We start from the raw sequence: 20,760 nt of genomic DNA on the forward strand, positions 1-20,760 counted from the left end.
ACTTCTGTGACATGCTGGTCAGTCTCCAATCAGACAGGAGAGTAAACCAAGCTCCCACACAAAAATATGGTCAGACAAACAGGTGGCTGAGATGACCACTGTGTGGCAGAATGGGAGGGCACAGACCCCAAGAGGTGGCAAGACCTAGGAAGACCGACTTGGTCTTCATTGTTGGGAAAAGCCACAGATCCAGGTGGAGGGGATCATCTGTGAACACATGGCCCTCAGGTTCCACAGGGTCTCCAGTTGGTGGTCCCCAGATCCCACACATGCTGTTGGGTTGGAGCAGAACTCTGGAAGGCGGCTGAGCCAGGGTGGGGGAGTTGACCAAGAGCAAGGTGGTGAAGAGGCTCTTGGGCTTGGCAAGCACCTGGGGCGCAGAACAGCCCATCAGAAAGGCCAGGGGTACAGGATCCTTCCTGCAGCTGGCAAGGATGGCAGCACGCCCCGCGTACCTTTTGGAAGCACAAAGGTCTGGCTGTAGCCAGTGTAGCAGGTTCATGCTGTATGATTTGCTGAGGGACACTTGGTGGGGACGGATGGCACTGGGCATATTTATCCTGTTTTAGAAATAAAAGGACTAAAGCCACAGCCAACAAGTCACTGACACAGTGGGGATGTCATGGTGAGTAGGTTAGATGTCCCTACTACCATGCACTTCCTCAGTGGAGATGCTGGTGCCACCAAAAGAAGTCATAAGACATTTCCCCCCCCCGCCCAAAAAAATCTTCAAATTATGTCCATGGTATAAAGCCATAAGTGGCAAGTAAAGAGAGCCATTGCCACAGCACAGAAGGGCTAAGGAATCAGAAAGCAGAATAGAGAAGACAGCTTTGCAAAAATCTTCCATGGACCCCAAAGTTCACCTGAGCAGAAGCCTTCATTGTGAGCCCTGACTTTACCTTCTTATTATATCTCAAGAGCGCATGGATAAAATCCTCTGTTAAAGTCCTAAGGCCCTTAGGGAGACACACTATGCAAACCCCTGACCCTGCACAAGCAACACGACCTTTCCCCATTTGAGGATGGGTATGGCAGGCTGATTAGGATCGAGGAAAAGGTACGATGTGCGTGTTTTTCAGCATGGGTATCTTGGTGTCTCCTGGGTTCAGGCCTCTGGATCAGCTGCTTGTGCTGTGGCCACCTCTCCCACCATGGTTACAGCTGGGACTTCAGCCTGTTGGCCACGGGTTTGTTGGCAGAGAACTCAGGCCACCAGGTGGCACGCTCCAGGATCCCCTCCTGCTGCAGGATGGCTGTCCACAGGTTTTTATACAGCTGTAGGCAGAAGTGAAGGGCCGTCAGTAGCCGAGGGTAAGTGGCCAGCGTGATAGCCTCCGGTTTGTGGGAACAGGAAATTCCCCACGATCACTTTTTAGGAAACGCTAAGAAGATGCATGCTTAATTTATATAAGCCTTTTATGTTTTAGTAGGAAGTAATTAAGAAAATTTAATTATAAAGTGCCCTAAAAGCATTTCTGAGGGAACCATCCCCTTGTGAGATGTTTCCTCCCTGGGAATGCTGTCTACAGTGACCACCCCTAATCCACATAGGTTCCTTGCCCCGACCCCTACCCTCACCTCCCACGTCTGCCAGGACATGATCTGCCTTCTCTGAGACCTGTCCCCAGCTGGCCTCAGGATGCACAAGCCAGGAAACTGGGGCAGGGCTGGGGACCTGGGTCCCCAGTGGCCCCACTAGAGTCTTAGCTGTTCTTAGCCACAGTTCCTCAGTGGGAAAAAGGCAGGGTAAGTGCTATCTAGGGGGAAGGTACAGACCTGGCCAGATCCTACACCTGCAGTAGAGGTGGACACCTTGGACGGAGTCAGCTAGGGCAAAGCCACAACAGAGCAAATGGCTCAGAGGGACGCATGGCACACAGCTGCCCTCCTGCACTGCAGACCTGGCCTGCTCCCCCATGGAGGGTGAACTTGGCCCATTTCACAAAGCTGAGCACTGTGCTCTCTCAGATCTCCAGCTGAGTTTGCACATGGGAAGCCATGTCTCCCTGCGAGAGTGGGTCAGAGCACCCCTTCCTTACGCTGGGGAGTATGTGCAGTTAGCCACCCTACCAGGCAGCGCCTTGGGGCCATGGGCTGACCTGCGGCACTCAGAGCCAGAAGTCCCTCTCCGTCTAGGGACGGCTCCTCTCTACCTCCAGCAGTTCCTGCTCAGAAGCCAGGTGCTGCAGTTCCTTCTGCAGGTGACAGGCCTCCCCATACAGTGTCTACAATGCAGGTCCTGCTGGCAGATGCCTGAGAGGCCTGGCTGCTTAGGGGTGGGGAGTCCAAGTGAGGCAAGCCCCACTCCCCGGTGCTCCCTCCATACCCAAAGTCCTTAGTCCATCAATTCTATCACCAGGACCCAGACCTCTGCCCAGACTGGCTCTGCTGTGCGTGGGCCACCTGGTAGGCTTCTCTGCACCTTGAGCTCTTACAAAAATGATGTGATCACACAGTTGGCCATCAGCCCTGCCTGCATATGCTCCTCTTTGCCCAGCCACGGCTCATATCGTCTTCCTGGATGCCCACACCAATGTATATGTAGCCTGAGTGCACCAATCTTGGGGTTCAGACTCCTGGGGTGGGCCCCTCACAGGCTTGTGAAGCCCTGAGTCTAGTGCTGCTTGCAGACAGTAGGTTCCAGGCCCTCACTATAGCTCTCCACCTCACAGAAGGCCACCGTGATCTTGGGGTGAGCAAGAGTTAAAACCACCCCACAGTTCGCTGCCATCAGACCTCAGCACAGGGCTGGGACACCTTGCAAAGTCATGCTGCCAGAATAACAGGGGCATAATCCCGTGGGTAGCGAGGTACTGTGAAATGCCAGGCTGCCAGCGTTTCCCTACACGGGCATCACCTTGTGCCAGGGTGTCACACAGGAAGCTACTTCTGAGCTGTCAGGGCCACCTGGCAGAAGAATGGGTGTTTGTGTGAGGGAGACAGAGACAGCAGGGCTCAGGGCAGGCTGAGTGAACAGAAGGGTACTCCAGACAGGGGTGCAGCCTATGTGAGGGCCTTGTGATAGGAACCACCCCCGTGTACTAGAACAGAGGGCAGAATGGGACTGGGGTTGGAGGGTCAGGGCAGCGCAGTGTAAAATGACAGGAGAGAAGCAACAGAGGTAGGCATGGCAGGGCAGGAGGGTGCAACAAGGGTGGGAGAGTCCAGTTGCATCTTGGGTGCCTGGTTGCTGGCAGATGGGATGGCCCTGTGGACAGAGAGGCCCAAGCCCACTAACTGCTTCTAAACAAACCATTCTAAAATTTGGTAGCAAGTGGACATTAGGAAGTTAAGTGAGGAGTGTGGGGCTGTACAGGTGGGCACAGAGGGGCAGAGGCCCCCATGGTTGGGATGACCAAAGGGTAGTCAGCTGGGGTTGGAGGGCAGGCTAGGGGGAGAATCTGAAGATGCTCAAGGCTTTACAGCAGAGAAAGCAGATGGGGTCATGTCTGACCTGAGGGGTCAGGGCCAGAGTGGCTAATGGTGTCTGTGACTGCACTGCAGGGCCTATGTGGAGAGCAGGCAGGGAGGGTGAGGAGGCTGGGATCTTGGTCCTCACAGAGGACTACATGTCACCTCAGGGCAACAGTGCAGCTTCCTTGTTCCATAGGGTAAAGGGCCAGCAGGCATGGATACCCAAGACTACAGAGCTGGAGTGGCAAGGAGCTGTGACACCACCTGATTTCTCTTGTCCCCAGGAAGCTCCCTGTGAGAGACATCTTCCAGGGAGGCACCCAAGACTGTTTACTACCTTAGGACCCTCAGACTCTGGTCAAGCCTCAGCGGCAACAGGGGTCACTCCCCTTACCTCACCATCAGCTTTGCCAATTGGGGAGCTCAGAATAAAGTCAGGAGGGGCGATCACGTCCACCAGAGCCACGGCATCGTCTTTCAGCTGTTGGGAAACAAAGTTTGTCCACTTGGTGACGCTCTACAGTCTCCAGGGCAACAGTGGAGTAACAGAAGCACGCAGCCGGTTGCTACAGAGCCCTGGAAACCTGAGCAGGCGCACAGAGCTCTGAGGCCTCACCGGTCTGGGTTATGGACTCCCTGGGTGTGTGTTTGCATTTTTCTACCATTTCGCCATCCACTCAGGACAGCCAGCGTTTGCTCTTGCAGCGGGACTGCGCAGCTGGCAGAGGTGACAGGTACGGCTCGTTAGCGCGTCCCCTGAGGCTCATCCCCAGCCTATGGCCGAGCTGACAACTGCTATTCTGACGCAGGAAAGGAAGCCCAGAAGCCACAAGGGCAAAGAGTGCTCCTGAGCTCCTGTGAAAGCTACTACACTTGCAGCTGAGGTTCTACGACCCCCGCTTCCTCACACAGACGATTATTAAGCCCCACAGAGCAATCTGCTATGGAGACGCCCAAGGATTTTCTGGAAATGCAAACCTTTTTTTTCTTCAGATAACTCAAGGATTTTCTGGAAATGCAAACATTTTTTTTCTTCAGATAACTCCTGCCAAGCACACTGAAGTTTAAGTTAACGTCTAGGTGATGGGAGAGGGCGGGCAGATAGCCTCAAGATAATGGTGGGGGCTGCGCAGTGTGGACAGACAGACAAAGGTGACGGGACTCACCTGCACACACAGGGCCAAGATGGCATCCTGCATTGCTCTTCCTGCTTGTTCACCAGCAAGGTAGCCACCTGCAAGCACAACCTTGTCACATACCCCTCAGCCCTGTGACCATGGCACATCAGAAGTGGCTTTCCCACTCAGCACCATTAGGCCTTTGGGACAGAGGTGTCATGGTATCACAGCACTGACCAGCCTACTGTGATGTCTCAGCAGAAACGTGCTGGCTCAGGGCCAGTTCTGAGGTTCCTTGTCCCTGGGCATGTGTCAGTCCTGGCTAAGAAGCCGTGAGGGCAGCAAGGCCCTGAGGCTTGGGGCTGGCATAATGCCACCACAGGAGGAACAAAGAGAACACAGGTAGGCAGGTGTTGGCATCAGACTGCACAGGTGCCCAGAGGCACTGCAGGTGGCTATGAGGAGCTGGCATCCAAGAGGGGTCATGGGGCTCTGGTGTAGGGGGCTCACAGGCCTCTGAAGCCACCAGGGATCAGAGTAGGAGGCCCTGCCACTTGGTGCCACCTCAAGCCCACAGCAGCCTTCCTGTAGAATCTCAACAGTGGTCTGTGTAGCTGGGAATGATGCGTCTCACTGAAGAGGAAGGTACCTAGTCACTAGGCTGTCTCGGCTGAGGTCTAAGTTCCAGTCTCACCTTGGTAGAGCAGGGCCATGTGCTGGCTCAGGGACCACAGGCCGTAGAGCGTGCTGAGCCGCCTAAGCACAGGCCGCAGAGACAGAGGTACGCTGGAGCCATGCGTGTGATCGTGGAATTTCTGTACCACAATGAATTCCAGGAAGGCCAGGGCCAGGGGCTGGCAGTAGTACACCTGCAAACAGAAAAGGGGCCTGGTGTCCTGGTGTGTGCTGGAGGCAGGCGCCACCACAGCTGTACAGCTGGATCTCGAATGAGGAGGAACTACACAGAACTGCAGGCTGAAGTCCACGTCTGAACACGCATCATAGGTCACTACTGTGAAGCCAAGCAGCACGGGGACACCCCCCCTCCAAGTGAAGCTAAGCCCTACGAAGGGAAGGCTGTAACATTTACACACTCCAAGACAGCCCACTTTTACTTGGCCCCATGCTTAGCTCTCAAGAGAAAAGAGGCCCAACAGGCTGTCAACTATAGAACCATGGTGCCAGCAAGCGGTTCCAGGGCATAGGCCCTGTCCTCCTGGGTGACTAGGGAGGGTGGAGGGGCACAGGTTCTACTGGACAGGGCTAATGTCGCACTGTTCTCCCGGGTTTCTGAAGCACAGTCCCCCATGTTCCTATACTGCCTGTGAAATTGGTGAGCAGACCCAGGCCCAATGGGATCCCTCTCTAGTCACAGACTGATCCCCTCCTTAGGGGGACTAGCCACCAAAGACCCCCTGGGTGGCCTTCCCTGATAACCGATTGCTGATGACTGTCAGCACATCTTTCCCTGCCCCCAGTGCACTGCCTCAACACAACTTTTAAATCCACAGAGGATTTCAACCCACACAGGTGCTGTCTATGAACCCAAGCACAGCTGCTTCTGGGGCAGCCAGAGAGCAGGAGGTGCTGCGGCCCTCCCCAATGGAAGGTGATGGCTGAGATATGCTGAGCAGAGGGATGGGGAGGGGTGAGGGGAGGGCTGTAGAGGTGCTGCCCCATGGAGGACCCTTACTGTGGGCCCAGGGTCTTCCACCCCACCCTCTACTCTGGCTGTTGCTGTTCTGGCTTCCAGCAGCCACCATGTGGCCCTATAAACACAGCACCCTTCCCCTCTCCCACAGGCAGCAAGGCTGCTATCTTTACAGAGTGCAAGGGCAGGGCACTGACTTCTCACGCTAGAGCAGTCGCAGATGCAAACGGTGACGCATACCTACCTGACTGTTGTTTCTTGCTTCAAAGTCACTGCCTCTCGACTTTTTCTCTTGAGAGAACTTCTGATGACTCCCATGGAGCAGGTAGCAGACAAGCCAGTGGTACGCTGCCAGGGGGGCTGCAGAGGGGACACAAGAAACAAGTGGGAGCATCTGTCACCACACCTGTCACCCCGGGCAGACTGCACTGCTGGCCGTGTGTACTGTACCCGGTGGTCTTCATGAGGCGGTTTTGCAGATAGGGAAACCCAGACTCTGAGGGCAGCTGCCTGAGACCCTTTACCAGGTAGAGTTGACAAGGTGGGTGTGTCTGACAGCATTTCCACACCACCATACAGATCACAGGGCCACTCAGACAGCTAAGACAAAGTGGCTGCTCTTTCAGGGGCACTGAGGTCTGTATGGGCATCAGAGTGCCCAGTTGCCAAGGATGGACAGGGCTGAGGGGGTGGGCACCTGTATTTCCATCCTCATCCACTGGCCAGCCAGAGGGCTGTAGGTTGGCACTTGCCCTGCCAAGGCCTCAGTCTGGCATGCTCCCACTGGTAGAAGAAAGTCAATTACAGAGGGGAGGTCCAGGGTGGGTTTCTGGGACCTGGCAGCAACCTCAGCCAAATGGCAGAGAGGCAGAAGGGGGAGTTCATCCTTCCTGCCATACCTGAGCTGACTTCCCACGCTACTCAGGACATAGGCACTGGTGAACAAGGACACACAGTCTTGGATGGGAAATAGGTTCTGACCACATGGCGGGGTGCTCTCCACACCCCACATCCCACGGTAAAAAGGCTCAGGCACTTGGTTCAAAGGACCTGCAGATTTCAGGGACCAGGGAGCAAGGGGACCTCTTCTAGGCAGCTGGTCATGGCTCAGAGCTCCTGGGGAGGAAACAGGGGGTCTGGCCACATCAGGTTTGGGCCCATTTCCTCTGGTGTCACAGGGCCTGTTCCCAGGAAAATGATGCATAGAGTATCTGGCTGAGATAGCCTCGTGGCCAATAGAGCAAGGCCACCCTGGGTTAGGGCAGGCCTCAACTCCAATAACAAGGGTCCTTATGCAGAGACAAAGGACATCCTCCACCAACAGAGGCAGAAGGTGGAGTGTCACAGTTACAAACCAAGGGAGAGGTGAGGAAGGACAACTTGATTTTGGATGTCTACTTTTACACTGTGAGACAACAGATGTCTGGTCCTCTCAGTACCCAGACAGCCCCAGAACAAGATCCAGGCTTCAAGGATGGTCATCCTTGAATCTTGATGCTGCCCTTAGCACGTCAAAAACCTGGAGTCAACTTCTGGAGGTCACAGCCGAGGCTGGGATACTGCCCATCTATTCTTAGCTCATGTGGCTCACTGCTCCCCAACTCCTCCAAAGGACCAAGTGATGGGGAGCAGGAAAGGTGGGTGTTGCACAGACCTTTCCAAGATTTATAGACAGCAACAAAACCAAGGAAAGACTGCAAGCCAAAAAAGCACCTGCCCCCATCAGTGGTCACCCCAGCATAAGCGCCACTGTACCTCCCTGTGGCCAGGTGCATTCCTGGGGCAATGACAGGAAGAGCAGGACAATGGAGCGGAGAATGTTAGTACCTGCTGAGTCCAACCAGTCAGCTTCGCTGGAGCCTGTGAACTTCCGGCCCAAGATTTCAGGATAGGCTTCCAGGAAGTCCACTATCTTGAGGGGGCGTGTATATGGAGCTCCATCTAGGACACACACACTTCTGTGACTTAGGAGAAAGACATGGAAGCCCCCCGCCCCACCACAGAGCCTGGCAGCTAGCTCAGCCCCCTCTGGCTACGTGCCTCTATCTGTCTGCTTGGAAGCGCCTGTGCCACCAGGCGATGGCCTTTATTCACTCTGCACATGGCCCACCTTTGCTTTAGCTTTTTATTTTTGAGATGTGTCTTTTTGGGGGATTTTGGTTTGGGGAGACAAGGTTTCTCTGCGTAGCACTGGCTGTCCTGGAACTTGCTCTGAGGACCAGGCTGGCCTCGAACTCACAGAGATCCGCCTGCCTCTGCCTCCCGAGTGCTGGGATTGAAGGCATGTGCCACCACCGCCCGATGAGACAATGTCTTGCCTCTAACTCGAGCTGTTCCTCACTGGCCCGAGTACTCAGACTATGGAACTGTGCCACCATGCCTGGCCCCGAGGACATAGCCTGACACAAGCTTGCAATCCCCAGAGACTGAGAGAGTACTGTACCCCGCTGAGCTCAGCCTCCCACAGAGGTGCCTACCTTGGAGCTTGTGCTCCAGTACGCTGAGCAGGTAGTTGCTGGTTTGCTGTAGCAGGACATTGTTGTCACCTTCATAGGTGCAGTTTGGATCATTGTCGTTTCTGAGGTCACCGAGCCTATTTACTGCAAAAATGCCACGGTGTCACTTAAGATGCTCTGAGAGGTGCCCCCCCACAGGCCCACCCAGCCAGGGGCAAGAAGTGCTCGCCTCCCTGCCCCTTGGCCCACAGCTGCTGGCTTTGTCCCAGTTGTTCCCCATCCTTAGGGAATAAAAGTCACCTCCAGGAAGGCTGTGGGATGGCAGAAGAACACGTAACACATGGCTGGAGGCTGTAAGGACCTAGGACTGTCACCCTCCTGCCTGCTGGTATTTCCTTAAGAATCGCCTAGCAGAGCTTCTCTGGAGTGTGGAGAAGCTGGGGTTGCCCCCACCCTCACGCCTTCTCTTGCTATGTGAGCAGCAGGGGCCTGCATGCACTTCGTGAGATGTGCTTCGCTCAGGGTCTGCCTGAGGCAAGCTGTAAAGAACCAGCCTCTCAGCCCTTCCTCTCTGGTGGAAAACATTCCCCGTGAGGGAGATAGAGGACCAGCCCAGCCCCTCCACGCTCTAACTAACCCACTAGGTAAATGCCCGGGGGGACCAGACAGTTGACATGTAACCTTGTCATGGCTCTTTATGTTCCCATTGACTCTGGTCCCTGCATCCTGACTGCTAAGTCATGAGCCATGAGTCAGTCACCTCTGCATCTATAGTACTTCAAGATGTCATTTCCTTATTTATTTAAAACCAGAACGAAGCCAAACTATTTGTGTGTTTTTGTGAGTTATAGAAACAAATAAAAGCCCTACCAAGGACACTGAAGAAAAGATAAAAACATAATCGCAGACACGGCCACTGCGAGCTGGTGCCAGGGAGAGACGGCGTTGTGTGTGTGGGGAGGGGGGGAGGGGAGTGGAGGCTAGACCCCAGCATGCTGAGCTGCAGGAACAGGCTAGCGGGAACACGAGATCCAGAGTATCACAGGGGCATCGCCAGCTCCACGGCAGCCTGCGTCAGCTCTCGGGTCACTGAAGGGTTGGCAGGTCTGCGCTGTCAGCAGCAGCAGTGGCCACTGTCAGTCATTTCTGATGTGACGTCAGTGGCCGAGCACGGAGGTCAGAGTAACCATGCTAAATTAACGGGAGGGAAGTATTACGTGGCCACGTCTCTACTACAGTAAAGTGAGTACTGCATACCACAGTGCTACAGGTCAGGTCCTCTAACCATTTATAGGCATTGACTCCTTGGAAGAACCCACAGGCTGTGTGTAAATCCACCATCTTCTAATAAGAAAGCCAAGACAGAGTGAGGGTAACCCGTCCAGTTACCATGGCGACCACACCAGGCTCTGACTGGACCAGCTGGTGGTTCACCTGCAGTCACGTACTAGCTGCTTGCACGATGTGAACCTCGGCATCAGTAAGGCTCGACTTGCCGGGTTCCAGAACTACATTAAAACCAGACTGGTTCCCTATCAGCTATCAGCCAAATGTCGCAATGAAAAAGACCTGTTAATTCCACACAGCTGCATGCTAGGACCACACATGTTTCATACTTCCTATCCCCAGTTGTGACCAGGAAGCATGAAGCATCGGAAAGTGGGATCTGGCTAGGGCAGGGGTTGGTGCACTTACACTGTGATAGACCAGGAAGTAAATGTTTCAGATCTCTGTCATGAGGACTTGGCATTGCCACCACAGTGTAGAAACAGCCAGAGAAAGTGTAGGAGTGGGTGTGGCTCTGAGAATAAGGGTGTGTATGAGTGGATATGGCTGTATTCCAAAAACATCTTACCAGAAAAACAGGCTACATTTTGTGAAACCCTGACCTAGCAGCCTATGGGAGGGCCGAGGATGAAAAGCTGCCCCAAACTAACCCAAACTTACTGGCCAGATAGCCGTGTCCCCCACATGCCTCACGACACTCCTGGATCCCCCGCTGGGCTGTCCACGAGGCTAGGGGCTTGCCAGCCGATGACAGAATGTGGATCTCACGTCCAAGTTCTGCCTGTGGGAGAACCCGGTGGGGAGAGGTGAAGACAGACTCTGCCAAGGCCAGCCAGGCCCTAGCTTCAACACGAGTGTCAAAGAAAGGAAACCCAGCCATGACGAAGAGGGGTTAGGGAGCACTTGAGAGCACAGGCAAGATGGACTCCACTACACAGTTCACGGCAGGAAAACCAGCACACCGCAGCTGTGTATGGAATCCACCACAGACCGCTAGAGCATGCCTATTAGATGCGGATCCTACAAAGCTAATGGATGCATACTGAACATGACCATCTGCTGAGAGGACCACCAATCAGGGCAGAAATGGGCACAATGCCACACAAGCAGTGCGGCCCTCTGAGGAGAGGGAGGCCTAGGACCGCGATCATGCAGATGTTTGGTGATGGCAATCTGCTTCTCACACATCCTCATTTCTGCTTCGCCGAATGCAATGCCCGCTACACAAAATGATCCATTTGGTCAGGGGGGTCCGTTTCAACAAAGGACAGTTTCAGTTGCCACTGTGCCTGTATGGGTTTAATCACAGGCTTTCAGAAGAAAAAAAAATAGGAGAACAGTGTCAGCAGGCAGGTTACAGACTCACTAGGAGAGCACGATTGGCCCCTTGGTGCCAGCAGCACCCCTCAGTGGCCCGTTCCCTTCCAGGGAACCATACCAGTCTGTGCAATGCCTCAGGCTCTCACTCCAGGTCTGTGCTGAGCATCCCAACGCTGCTCATGACAGGCTGTTCAGGATAAAGTACGTAGCCACAGTCTGCAGCTTCTGATCTGCTCCGAGACCCATGTCTTTTGATTCACATCAGATTTTCATTCAGGGGTCAGCACAAGGAAGAGCCAAACACCAACCCATAGGCTGCCAACACAGAAGCTGGTAATGGACTTCCCCGTGCAGAGCAGCTGACCCAGTGGGGTTGCATGCTCACTTCTGGCACGAATCCTGGGCTGTCAACTCAGAGAGAGTGGGTTCAGACCTTCGTACAGTTGTTTATGAAAAGACAAGAGCGGAGACGTCCTCTGAGGGTGGCGAGGCAGAGTGTGAAAACCACTCTGCTCTCAAAATAGCTCGGTTCTGCTCTGCCAGCACCCGTCTCTAAGAAATGGGGTCATCACATGGAGCCCAAACTGCAAGTCACCGGGCAAGCTAAACTGGTAGGGCAGCTGAAGGAACTCACACAGGCTCTGTTCACACAACCAGCTGCTTTTGTTTGGCCCCAGTGCTGAAACGGGGCTACCCAACCTCGGCAACGGCAAACCAGATGCCTTACCTGCTTGGCACCGTGTTCTCCCTTGAGCAGGTCTGACTGTAGCTCCACCAGGTTTGAGAAGATTTTCTTAGAGAAGAAGTCCAAGGCAAAGGCAGCTGCCAGGTATGGGAGTAGGCGCCATTGCTGAGGGAAACAGACACATGGCAGGTACTCAGAGGGGTTGGCCCAGTCAGCTAGCCTACCACTGACCCTGGGAACCCAGAGTCAGCTTCCTTAGGAATGAAGGAAACCCATTGCTGGTGCTGGTTCAGCCCAAGACAGGCACCAAGTTTTACGCTTATTTTATATGTGCGAATGGTTTGCCTGCATGTCCTACATAGATGCACCTCATGTGCGCCTCATACCCAAGGTCAGAAAAAGGTATCAGATTCCCCAGAAGCTGGAGTTACAGATGGTTGTGAGCCACCATATGGGTACTGAGAATCAAATCAAACCCAGGTCCTCTGGAAGAGCAGCAAGTACTTTAAATCACCAAGCCTTCTCTTCAGCCCCGGCACCATACTCCTTGAATCCATGAAAGGTGATCAGTCACGATGGGATGGGAGACTCGCACACCAGCACCTGACACACACAGCATACACCCACTGCCAGACAGACAAACGGATGAGATGAATGGATTGCAGGGGACAGCTGGAGCCTAAAACATGGCTGTCCCATGTGTGCAAAGTGTCAGTGTGCCAGTTGTTTCCAGGTGCCAGCTCTACAGCGTTCTGCAGTCCCAGCGAGGCCCTGGGTTAGAGCTCCTTAGCCGCTGGGCTTCCCAGAGTAGTCAATACGTCGTTGCATTGGGAACAAGGGTGCCAGCACAGTAGGGCACATGAGCCACCCAGGCATGGAGGAACTTTTAATTTTTAATATTTACTTCCTAAACAGCTCGTTACCAACACAAGAGGGAAGTGAAGAGAACGGGCAATTCTGTCTCACTTCCTCAGACTGTCACTCAAACACCCACTTAATGCAGCTCTCAGCACCAGACCTAAGCCAGATTTAGCAACAGGTCACCTACCTGACCCTTGTTCCCATAAAGTGAGGCTACGACTGCCCCTCTGCCTACAAAGGGCACCTAAAGCAGGACATGCAGTGGGGATCACAGGTAGCTGTGATGCACCCCTTTCCACTCATGGCCTCTGCATCTTGCCCCATTGCTGCCTCTGAGGATACAAGGCTGGGTACCACTTCTATTGCTTTAAATGCCAGAGTGTTTAAAGCTCACCTGCTGCTCCCAGAAATGACTTCCTTGGGGCCATTTCTTAGGGATGGGACAGATGAGTCCAAGAATGTAGCCAGACCCAGGACAGCATCACCTGCCCAAGCAGGGTATCTCACCTCCGCATTCGGCAGACTTGTACCTGCCACCGTAGACCTTGGCTTTCCTCCGCCCATCCTTTTGAGCATACATATTCTTTTTTAACTAAAAGCCACCCCATGGCTCTGGTGCCTGGCAGGTGCAGTCTTGCCCACTTTCCTATTCTTGGGCAGTCCCTGAGGCCAAGAAGAGCAGAAAGCAGGGACTGATGCCGGTGGCCAGTACCTGCAGTGGATAATCAAGAACAGGAATTTCTTCCTCATCCGTGGGTCCGAACTGACACCGTGTGGCGGAGAATCGGAGCGCTATGGACACTGCCAGCTTCAGGTTGGTCACAGAGAAGCCAATAATGGTGATGCGTCCTGAGGACAAGGGGCCCAAGGATGCTCCGAAACGCTGCCGGCCATCCTGGGGAAGAAAAGCAGTGTCACGCGTCAGCCAGACATTGTGCAGCCTCAGGGAACATCCCAAAGATGAAGGCATATCCCAGATACACTGTGAGGAGAGGAGAGGGCTCCCAGCTTGCCCAGGGAGGGAGCTCTGAGGAGAGGAGCACTGTGACTGAGCTGTGAACTATCCAACCTGAGGGCACTGTGGCCTGCCTTTTCCTGCATGGGCACCAGAATGCACGGTGGCCCAGCATGGGGCCCCACATCCACCAGGCACTATGCTGGTGCAATGGCTCCTGGGGGCCCAGTGTTCCAGCCTCACTTTCAACGGCACGGCCGTCCTGCTCGTCACTGTTTGGCAGGAGTCGTGCTCAGGTCCCTTGGCGATACTGTGGGACAGCCTGATGTCCTTGCCCCCCTCCCCCCACCGTCCCCTGCTGCAGCTCTGGGGTTACAGTTTGGGTCCTTCTTCCAAAACAGTGTAGTGTGTTTAGGACAGTCTCCCAACAGGGAACATCTGTCACAACCTCGTGTAGAGAAGAAGAGAGTTTTGATGGCATTAAAAATGTTTAAATTTGCCAGGTGATGGTGGTGCACACCTTTAATCCTGGCACGTGTGAGGCAGAGGCAGGCAGATCTCCGAGTTCCAGACAGGCCTCATCTACAGAGTGATTTCCAGGATGGCCACTCCAGGAACGTCACAGAGAAAACAAAACAAAACAACAACAACAACAACAGCAAAAAAAAAAAGTTCAAATTCAGTGGCACCCCGAGGAATAGAGGGAACATGGTGGCTGTTCACCTGGGCCTGGCAGCATGATTTCTGCACCTTCTAATGATCCTACTTTTCCCTGGTGTCAGGAGACAGCTTTTCCTTGATTTTCCTCTTTGTAAGAGCACAGATCTTTCCAGCAGTCTCTCTTTCTCCAGCTGGGGACACTTGTCTGTCACCTCTCTGAACCCTATTGTGGTAGGCAGGACGCTCACCTTACCAAGACCTCCCATTGCCTTCTTCCTTCCAGGCCTTTCACATCATGGTAAATTTTGGTCATTTTCATATTATTCTGTGTCTTACATGGCTTCTTGGCTCACAGGGTTAATTTCTCTCAAGTAACTTTTCTGTATTCATTCCTGCTTTTCCACCAGGCAAGGGGTGAAAGTTGTCTGAGGACTGTCCTTCTTGGGAGTGTCTCCCTGGGACATCTCCTGGAGTTCTGTCCTCAGGGTCAGCCACCTGCCTGTGTGCTCACCACTCCCCGGAGCTGTGCTGTGGGATGCCCCATGGCTTATCTCTAGCCATATAGCCTGACCACTCTTGGTTATCACATCTGGTTACCCCATCTGTACACAGCTTTTCCAGTGACCCTCCTTGCTGCTACTAATGAAAATGGCCCCCATAGACTTATTTGTTTGAATACTGTCAGTGGAACTGTTTGGGAAGGATGACCTTGTTGGAAGAGGTGTGTCACATTGAGGGGGCAGGCTTTGGGTTTCAAAACACACCATTCCTGGTGTGTCTCTCCCTGTTTTGTGAATCAAGATGTAAGCTTTCAGATGTTCCTGCTGCCATGCCTTTGCTCGGCCACACAGACTCTAACCTTTTGAAGCCACATGTTCCGAATTAAACACTCTTTTATAAGTTACCTTGGTCACAGCGTTTTATCACAACAATAGTAACCAAGACATCTATATGATCTGGAAGAGCAGACATGGATACCTAGGTATAGACAGAAAATGCTGCCAGATCTTGGCCATCCCCGCCCAGCAACACTGTGGCTAAGCTCCTTCTCTGTTTAGGGCACTAAACTCAACAAAGACTGGTTGGTGTGTGGGATACCTAGGAGCCAGCTGCTCCTGGGGTGATCTCCAACACACAGGGACAGACACTTGAGAAATTCTGTCCACAGATACCAACAGCCCACTGGTACCTTAAAGGGGGTGCTGTAGGTGCCCTCGGAGGAGACTTTCCCAGTCCAGTCCAGGAGGCTCTGGCGAGGAATCCGAACTTTGTGAAACATGGCAAATCTGTGCAGGGGAAAAGGCGGGCTTCCATCATCCAAGTCCCACAAGAGCGTATCACATGGTTCCTGGGCTTTCCTCTTCTCCCTCTCCCCAAAAGCAGCTGAAGGTAACATCACCCCAACAGACAAGGTGCGTGTGTAATGGGGCCATGTGTGGACCATCACGGCTGAGCTCTTTATTCCCCGGGATGGAGGTGCTCCCATGTCACGGGCAAGGAGAAGCTCCACGCCCACTACCCACTTGTGCACAGCAGTGGCCACACACCCCTGACAGGAGGACTGACATCTCTGGACCCCAGACTTCAACCTCAATTCAGAATTCCCAGTACAGAGGGATAAAACCAGCAGATGGTAGCTTAAAAATGCTAAATGAAGCTGAAGAGCCTGCAGCCCAGTCCACTGATTGGGAACAGTGGTCTGCTTCCCCTGAGCAGCTAGGAAGAGGGTCCACCAGGCATTGCTAGGGACACCGGGCACTGACAACCCAAGACATTTTGCAGTGTTTTAAGGAAGAAGTTTGTGCAAAGCTACAAATCTATGTCAACTGCAAAATAAAACACACTTGAAAACCTCAGTGGTTCCTATAGCAGTGAGTCTGGTAGCTGAGAAGCTGTGCATACACAGAGCACCTCATGGGTCACTGGCAACCATCTGTGATGACGAGAGGCAGCCCCGGGGCTCCTCACCGGCATCCGACCTCCTTTAGACCCTGGCTGGAGGCAGCCTCCCTCCACCTGAGTTGCCCTCACTGAACAGCAGGCAAAAACAAAGTATTTCAAAAAGGACACACCCTACTCAAGACTACCATACTTGCTACAGCCCCACCTGACCCAGATCTCTGCTGACCTGTGGCCCTCCCTACCTCTTCCCTGAGAACCATGGGTCTCCCTCTGAGGGAAGCAAGCTGCCATCTCCTCTAGGAAGTCAACACGATTTCCCACCCATTCTGCAGAGATCACAAAGCAGACCCCCCTATCTCCAGGACACCAACGGGTAGTCCTATTCAGAGTGATTACTCAGTTGTCCCTGTTCCCCATTGGGCCGTTTTCCTGCAGCAGATTCTTGGACCAGTTATGTTTTTCTACAAGTCCACAGTACCTGGCCCCTACCAGGAACAGGCGCTGGGGTAGGAGGGAATCCTCCAGCGTGAAGAAGTCCCAAAGACCACGTCCCAGGAAGACACAGCAGCCCTTCCCAGTACCCACAGGACGGAGCTAAGAAGAGCCCTTGGGTGACAGACTTGGATACAGTGCACCCAGCTAACAGAGTGCACTGTGTCTGGCAGCCACCTGGCCTGCGCCCAGCCTGCAGGCCGCACACAATGCCCCATTTTTAAGAAAACCCAGCCTGAGTGCCAAGCCCGAGGTGCTCCATCTGTTTACGTGAAAGCCAAGGAATGCTTTTCAAGTCCAATGTTGTCAACGGAACGCACTTTTTAAGGAGTGGAAAATCTTCCCCCTTTCTGCCACAGAGGTAGAACGAGTCTGGACACACTGGTGCTTGTGAAGTTCCCACCCTAGTGTCAGAAAATCTCTCACATGTTCTTCGGGTCACTTTTCTATTCACAGAAACAGTCAAATGGGTCCAACTGGTGGGTGACGGGCACACCACGATCGTGGTCTCCAGAGGGCAGGGGATACGTGTGCAGCACTGTGCGACTGTGTGACACAGGGAGTGTGGGACACAAGGCACGCATGTGCATGTACATGTGGTATGGGATGGGTGTGCAGCAGGGGGATGGGAAGGTCAAGCAGGTGTGGGGGGCATACGGATGGGGGCCACAGAGGCTTAGTGTATGTGTGCACCATGGGGGATGGGAAGGTCAAGCAGGTGTGTGTATGGGGGTATTTGGATGGGGGCTGTGGAGACTTAGTGTGTGTGAGCATAAGAGAACGACAGGATGGTGACACGGGACACCTTTGTGACATACGGCCAGTGTTACGGGGAAAGATGAGTGGGGGCCTAGCGAGAGTGTCGTAAGCACGTAACTCAGGACACGCATATAACATGGGGCATGTGGGATGAGTGTGGCAGGCATGCTGGAAGGGTGTAGAGACTGTGTGTGTCACATAACTTCCGCCTTGGGTGTCCTGCTGAAAATTCCAGCAACTTCCTTCTCTGGGGACCTCCTCAAGAAGACCAGTGCAGCCCCACCTGGAGCAGATCCCCATCCAGGGCTCCTCTGCCTCTTCAGGGAAGACTCCCCAGGCCCCAAGGCCCGGCCTCATTATGATAACCACTGTGGGCACCTTGGGGTCGGGCTCAGTGTCTCCTGGAAAGATCCTTGCCTTTAGAAGGTTTGACTGAAAGTGCTCCAGGCAGCTGATGCTGCCCTGGATTCCTAGACAGTCCTGACACCTTCGGAGAATCACGAAGGGACAAAAGTTCACTTAGAAACAAACCCCAGTTTAAAAGTAGCAGTACAATTTAAAAAAAAAAAAAAAAAGGAAGGAAGGAAGGAAGGAAGAGAGGAAGGAAGGAAGAGAGGAAGGAAGGAAGAGAGGAAGGAAGGAAGCAAGCAAGCAAGCAAACAAACAAGCAAGCAAGCAGCACTAACTTACAGTGCTGCTCTTTGAACTGAGGCCTAACACAAGCAGAGCAGCCATTCAGTTCTGGAGCTCTGGCGTCCTCTGCTGGTAGCCTATGGTCAGTGAAGGCAGGAAGCTTAGTTTAGTTTCTTTCAAGGACTCAGTGGCCTTCTCCTGTGGCCAAGCATGACAGAAAGGGCACCACAGGTCATTTGGACTGGTTTGCTTTGCTGGAACAGCTGCTCAGGCTGCCCTGCAGCATGTCCATGGTGACGCTCAGCCGAGCCTCTGCCATACCTGTATGCCGAGGCTTGTGTCAACGTCTGATTTGGTGCCTGTGAGACACGTCCCAGGAGACTACCCATTCCCTAAAAACGGGAGCTGCCTTGATGGGTCAAGTTCAAGCTCTCTGTATGTTATGTCCCAAAGTTACTCTAACTGCTCTAATCTGTAGACCAGGAAGAGCAGCAGACAGAGGCCCTGGGACCACTGGCTACATGTTACAATGTACCAACAGCACAAGCCAAAGTCAGCCAGGCTGCACACAGACCCCTCAGCAGAGGAGGGTGACAGCTCTGTGACTTCTGAGCCCTGACCTGATCTTTCTCCTTAAAGATACTGCTAGGTACTGGTGCTTCTGGCCCCCTCTACATGGCCTGAGGCCAACCTGCAGAGTCAGGAGGCCTGAGTCCTCCCCTGGTCCTGCCCCAGACTTCTGGTGATGGGCAGACAGGGGAGTATCCAGGAGAGCCTTGGAAAGCACCTGGGACAGGTCAGGAACTCTCTTGGGAGGTGGCTAGTCTCAGTAGCCAGACACAGCAGCTGCCTGAGGTGACTCTGAGAGCCTCAACACACACAGACCTGAGGTAGACAAACACACTTGACACAGCACAGGACACAATGCTTGCGGATGCCCTATTTGGCCTCTTCCACAGTCATGAGTTACCTCATGGGCAGAGAGAGGTCTAAGTGCATTGGGCCAGGCATCCTGTAGCTGGGTGGAACGTGCAGACACTGACCCAGGGGAACATAGGAAAGCGACCTAGGCTGCTGGCAGCTCCCTTGGGGGCTAGGCATAGAAGCTGGACTAGAAATGGTAGGGATGACAGTGAGCCCTACCCTGTTAGATGCCACTCAGCTATTGCCAACCTGGGTCTCAAAGACAGATGCTCAGAGGCACTGAGAACTGATGTGGTATGTCCTTCTGTATATGTGCTGCTTTTACTGGTTGGTGAATAAAGCAGAGCAAAGCCAAGCGGGAAATCTGAGCAGAGATAGAGATAGAGAGTAGGTGGAGTCAAGAAGACGCCATGTAGCTGCCGAAGGAGACAGACGCTGGAACCTTAGCACAGTCTCACAGTGACACACAGATTAATAGAAATGGGTTGATTTGCTAGTTAGGAAATGCCTAGGCAATTGGCCAAGCAGTGTTGTAATTAATACAGTTTCTGTGTGATTATTCAGGTCTGGGCAGCCAGAAAACGAACGAGCAGCCTCTGTTTACAGAGAACCCTCAGGAGTTGGCTTCACCACTGTTCCTCCAGCGGGGACATGATAAACCTCAAGCCACCCAGCTGCCCTACCAACCATGGGAACTCAGCCTGGCTCAGGAATTAGCAAAGGTCCTTCCGGGTTCCATCCAGCCCACAGTATTCACTCCCATCTGAGTGCTCAATGCACAGGGCTACAGATCAACCCTGCTTCCAAACAGTCCTAGGATGGGGGTCAAAGGCACTTCCCTGACCATCGTGTGCCCAGCACTTCGCCAATTGCTGCCTCAGGGATTCAAAGTGAATATTCATGGCAGACTCCACAGTGGACAACTAAGGCCAACCACCAGGAGACCTCACAGAGGAAGGAAGGGCCTCCCAGCCTGAGGTTTCCTCCAGCAGCAGGGGGAAGCCCTAGACTGACCTTGGAGCTTGGAGAACCACACTCTGAGAAGCTGACCCACAGGGTGCTAGGGCAAGGCAAACCTCTCGGAATTGAGACTATGCAGACCATGGCTGCTACTCAAAGAAGTGCAGTGGTGGTGCCTACCATAGCCAAGCCAGACCCTGAGACACCCACACTCCTGAGTGAGTGTGGCACTGGCAGCCAGCTCCAGCCCGAGGCTTAGGAACAATCCCGGAGCCCCAGGGAGGCAGCATATGATGAAGCCAGTGGCACTCACCCATTATCCAGGCCATTCTGTCCCAACTTCTTCCCTATGTCACCGACCATCACCCCTGGCATGGGAAGTAGAGTCTTCGGGTCCCGAATCTGCACAAAGCCATGAGGAATAACAGCCAGTTAGTCTTTCAGCAGACAAGGCAGCGTGTCCAGACAAGACGACCACTTTCAGGGGCAACTCTGGATAGCTCTGGGTCCCCTGGAGTGGTATTTCCAGGTCTGAAGATGGAGTTTTCTGTGGAAAATGGGCCTCTGCAGCTGTAATAAGGAAGAGCCCTCAACTCAAGATCACCTTGACTTCTGGGTGGGCCCTAAATCCATGGTAGGTGTCCTTACAAAAGGAGACAGACTCAGAGAGAGGCAGAAGC

General features: G+C 53.6%; 1 protein-coding gene across 1 annotated transcript in view; it reads right to left on the bottom strand.

The window, feature by feature from the left end:
• Window positions 1-1,140: 1,140 nt before the first annotated feature.
• Acox3 (acyl-CoA oxidase 3, pristanoyl) overlaps window positions 1,141-20,760 on the bottom strand; it is a 32,363-nt gene continuing 12,743 nt past the window's right edge. Inside the window, exons 7-18 of the mRNA XM_038325814.2 lie at window positions 20,394-20,482; window positions 15,600-15,696; window positions 13,508-13,690; window positions 11,977-12,099; window positions 10,590-10,710; window positions 8,664-8,786; window positions 8,014-8,127; window positions 6,431-6,546; window positions 5,230-5,404; window positions 4,584-4,651; window positions 3,812-3,898; window positions 1,141-1,278 (exon numbers count right to left, since the gene is read on the bottom strand). Of these exons, the coding sequence (XP_038181742.1) occupies window positions 1,159-1,278; window positions 3,812-3,898; window positions 4,584-4,651; window positions 5,230-5,404; window positions 6,431-6,546; window positions 8,014-8,127; window positions 8,664-8,786; window positions 10,590-10,710; window positions 11,977-12,099; window positions 13,508-13,690; window positions 15,600-15,696; window positions 20,394-20,482 (1,416 nt within the window). The 3' untranslated portion in view covers window positions 1,141-1,158. The remainder of the gene's footprint in view (window positions 1,279-3,811; window positions 3,899-4,583; window positions 4,652-5,229; window positions 5,405-6,430; window positions 6,547-8,013; window positions 8,128-8,663; window positions 8,787-10,589; window positions 10,711-11,976; window positions 12,100-13,507; window positions 13,691-15,599; window positions 15,697-20,393; window positions 20,483-20,760) is intronic.

The sequence above is a fragment of the Arvicola amphibius genome, chromosome 1 (assembly GCF_903992535.2).
Source record: "Arvicola amphibius chromosome 1, mArvAmp1.2, whole genome shotgun sequence".
In the NCBI taxonomy this organism is placed as follows: domain Eukaryota; kingdom Metazoa; phylum Chordata; class Mammalia; order Rodentia; family Cricetidae; genus Arvicola; species Arvicola amphibius.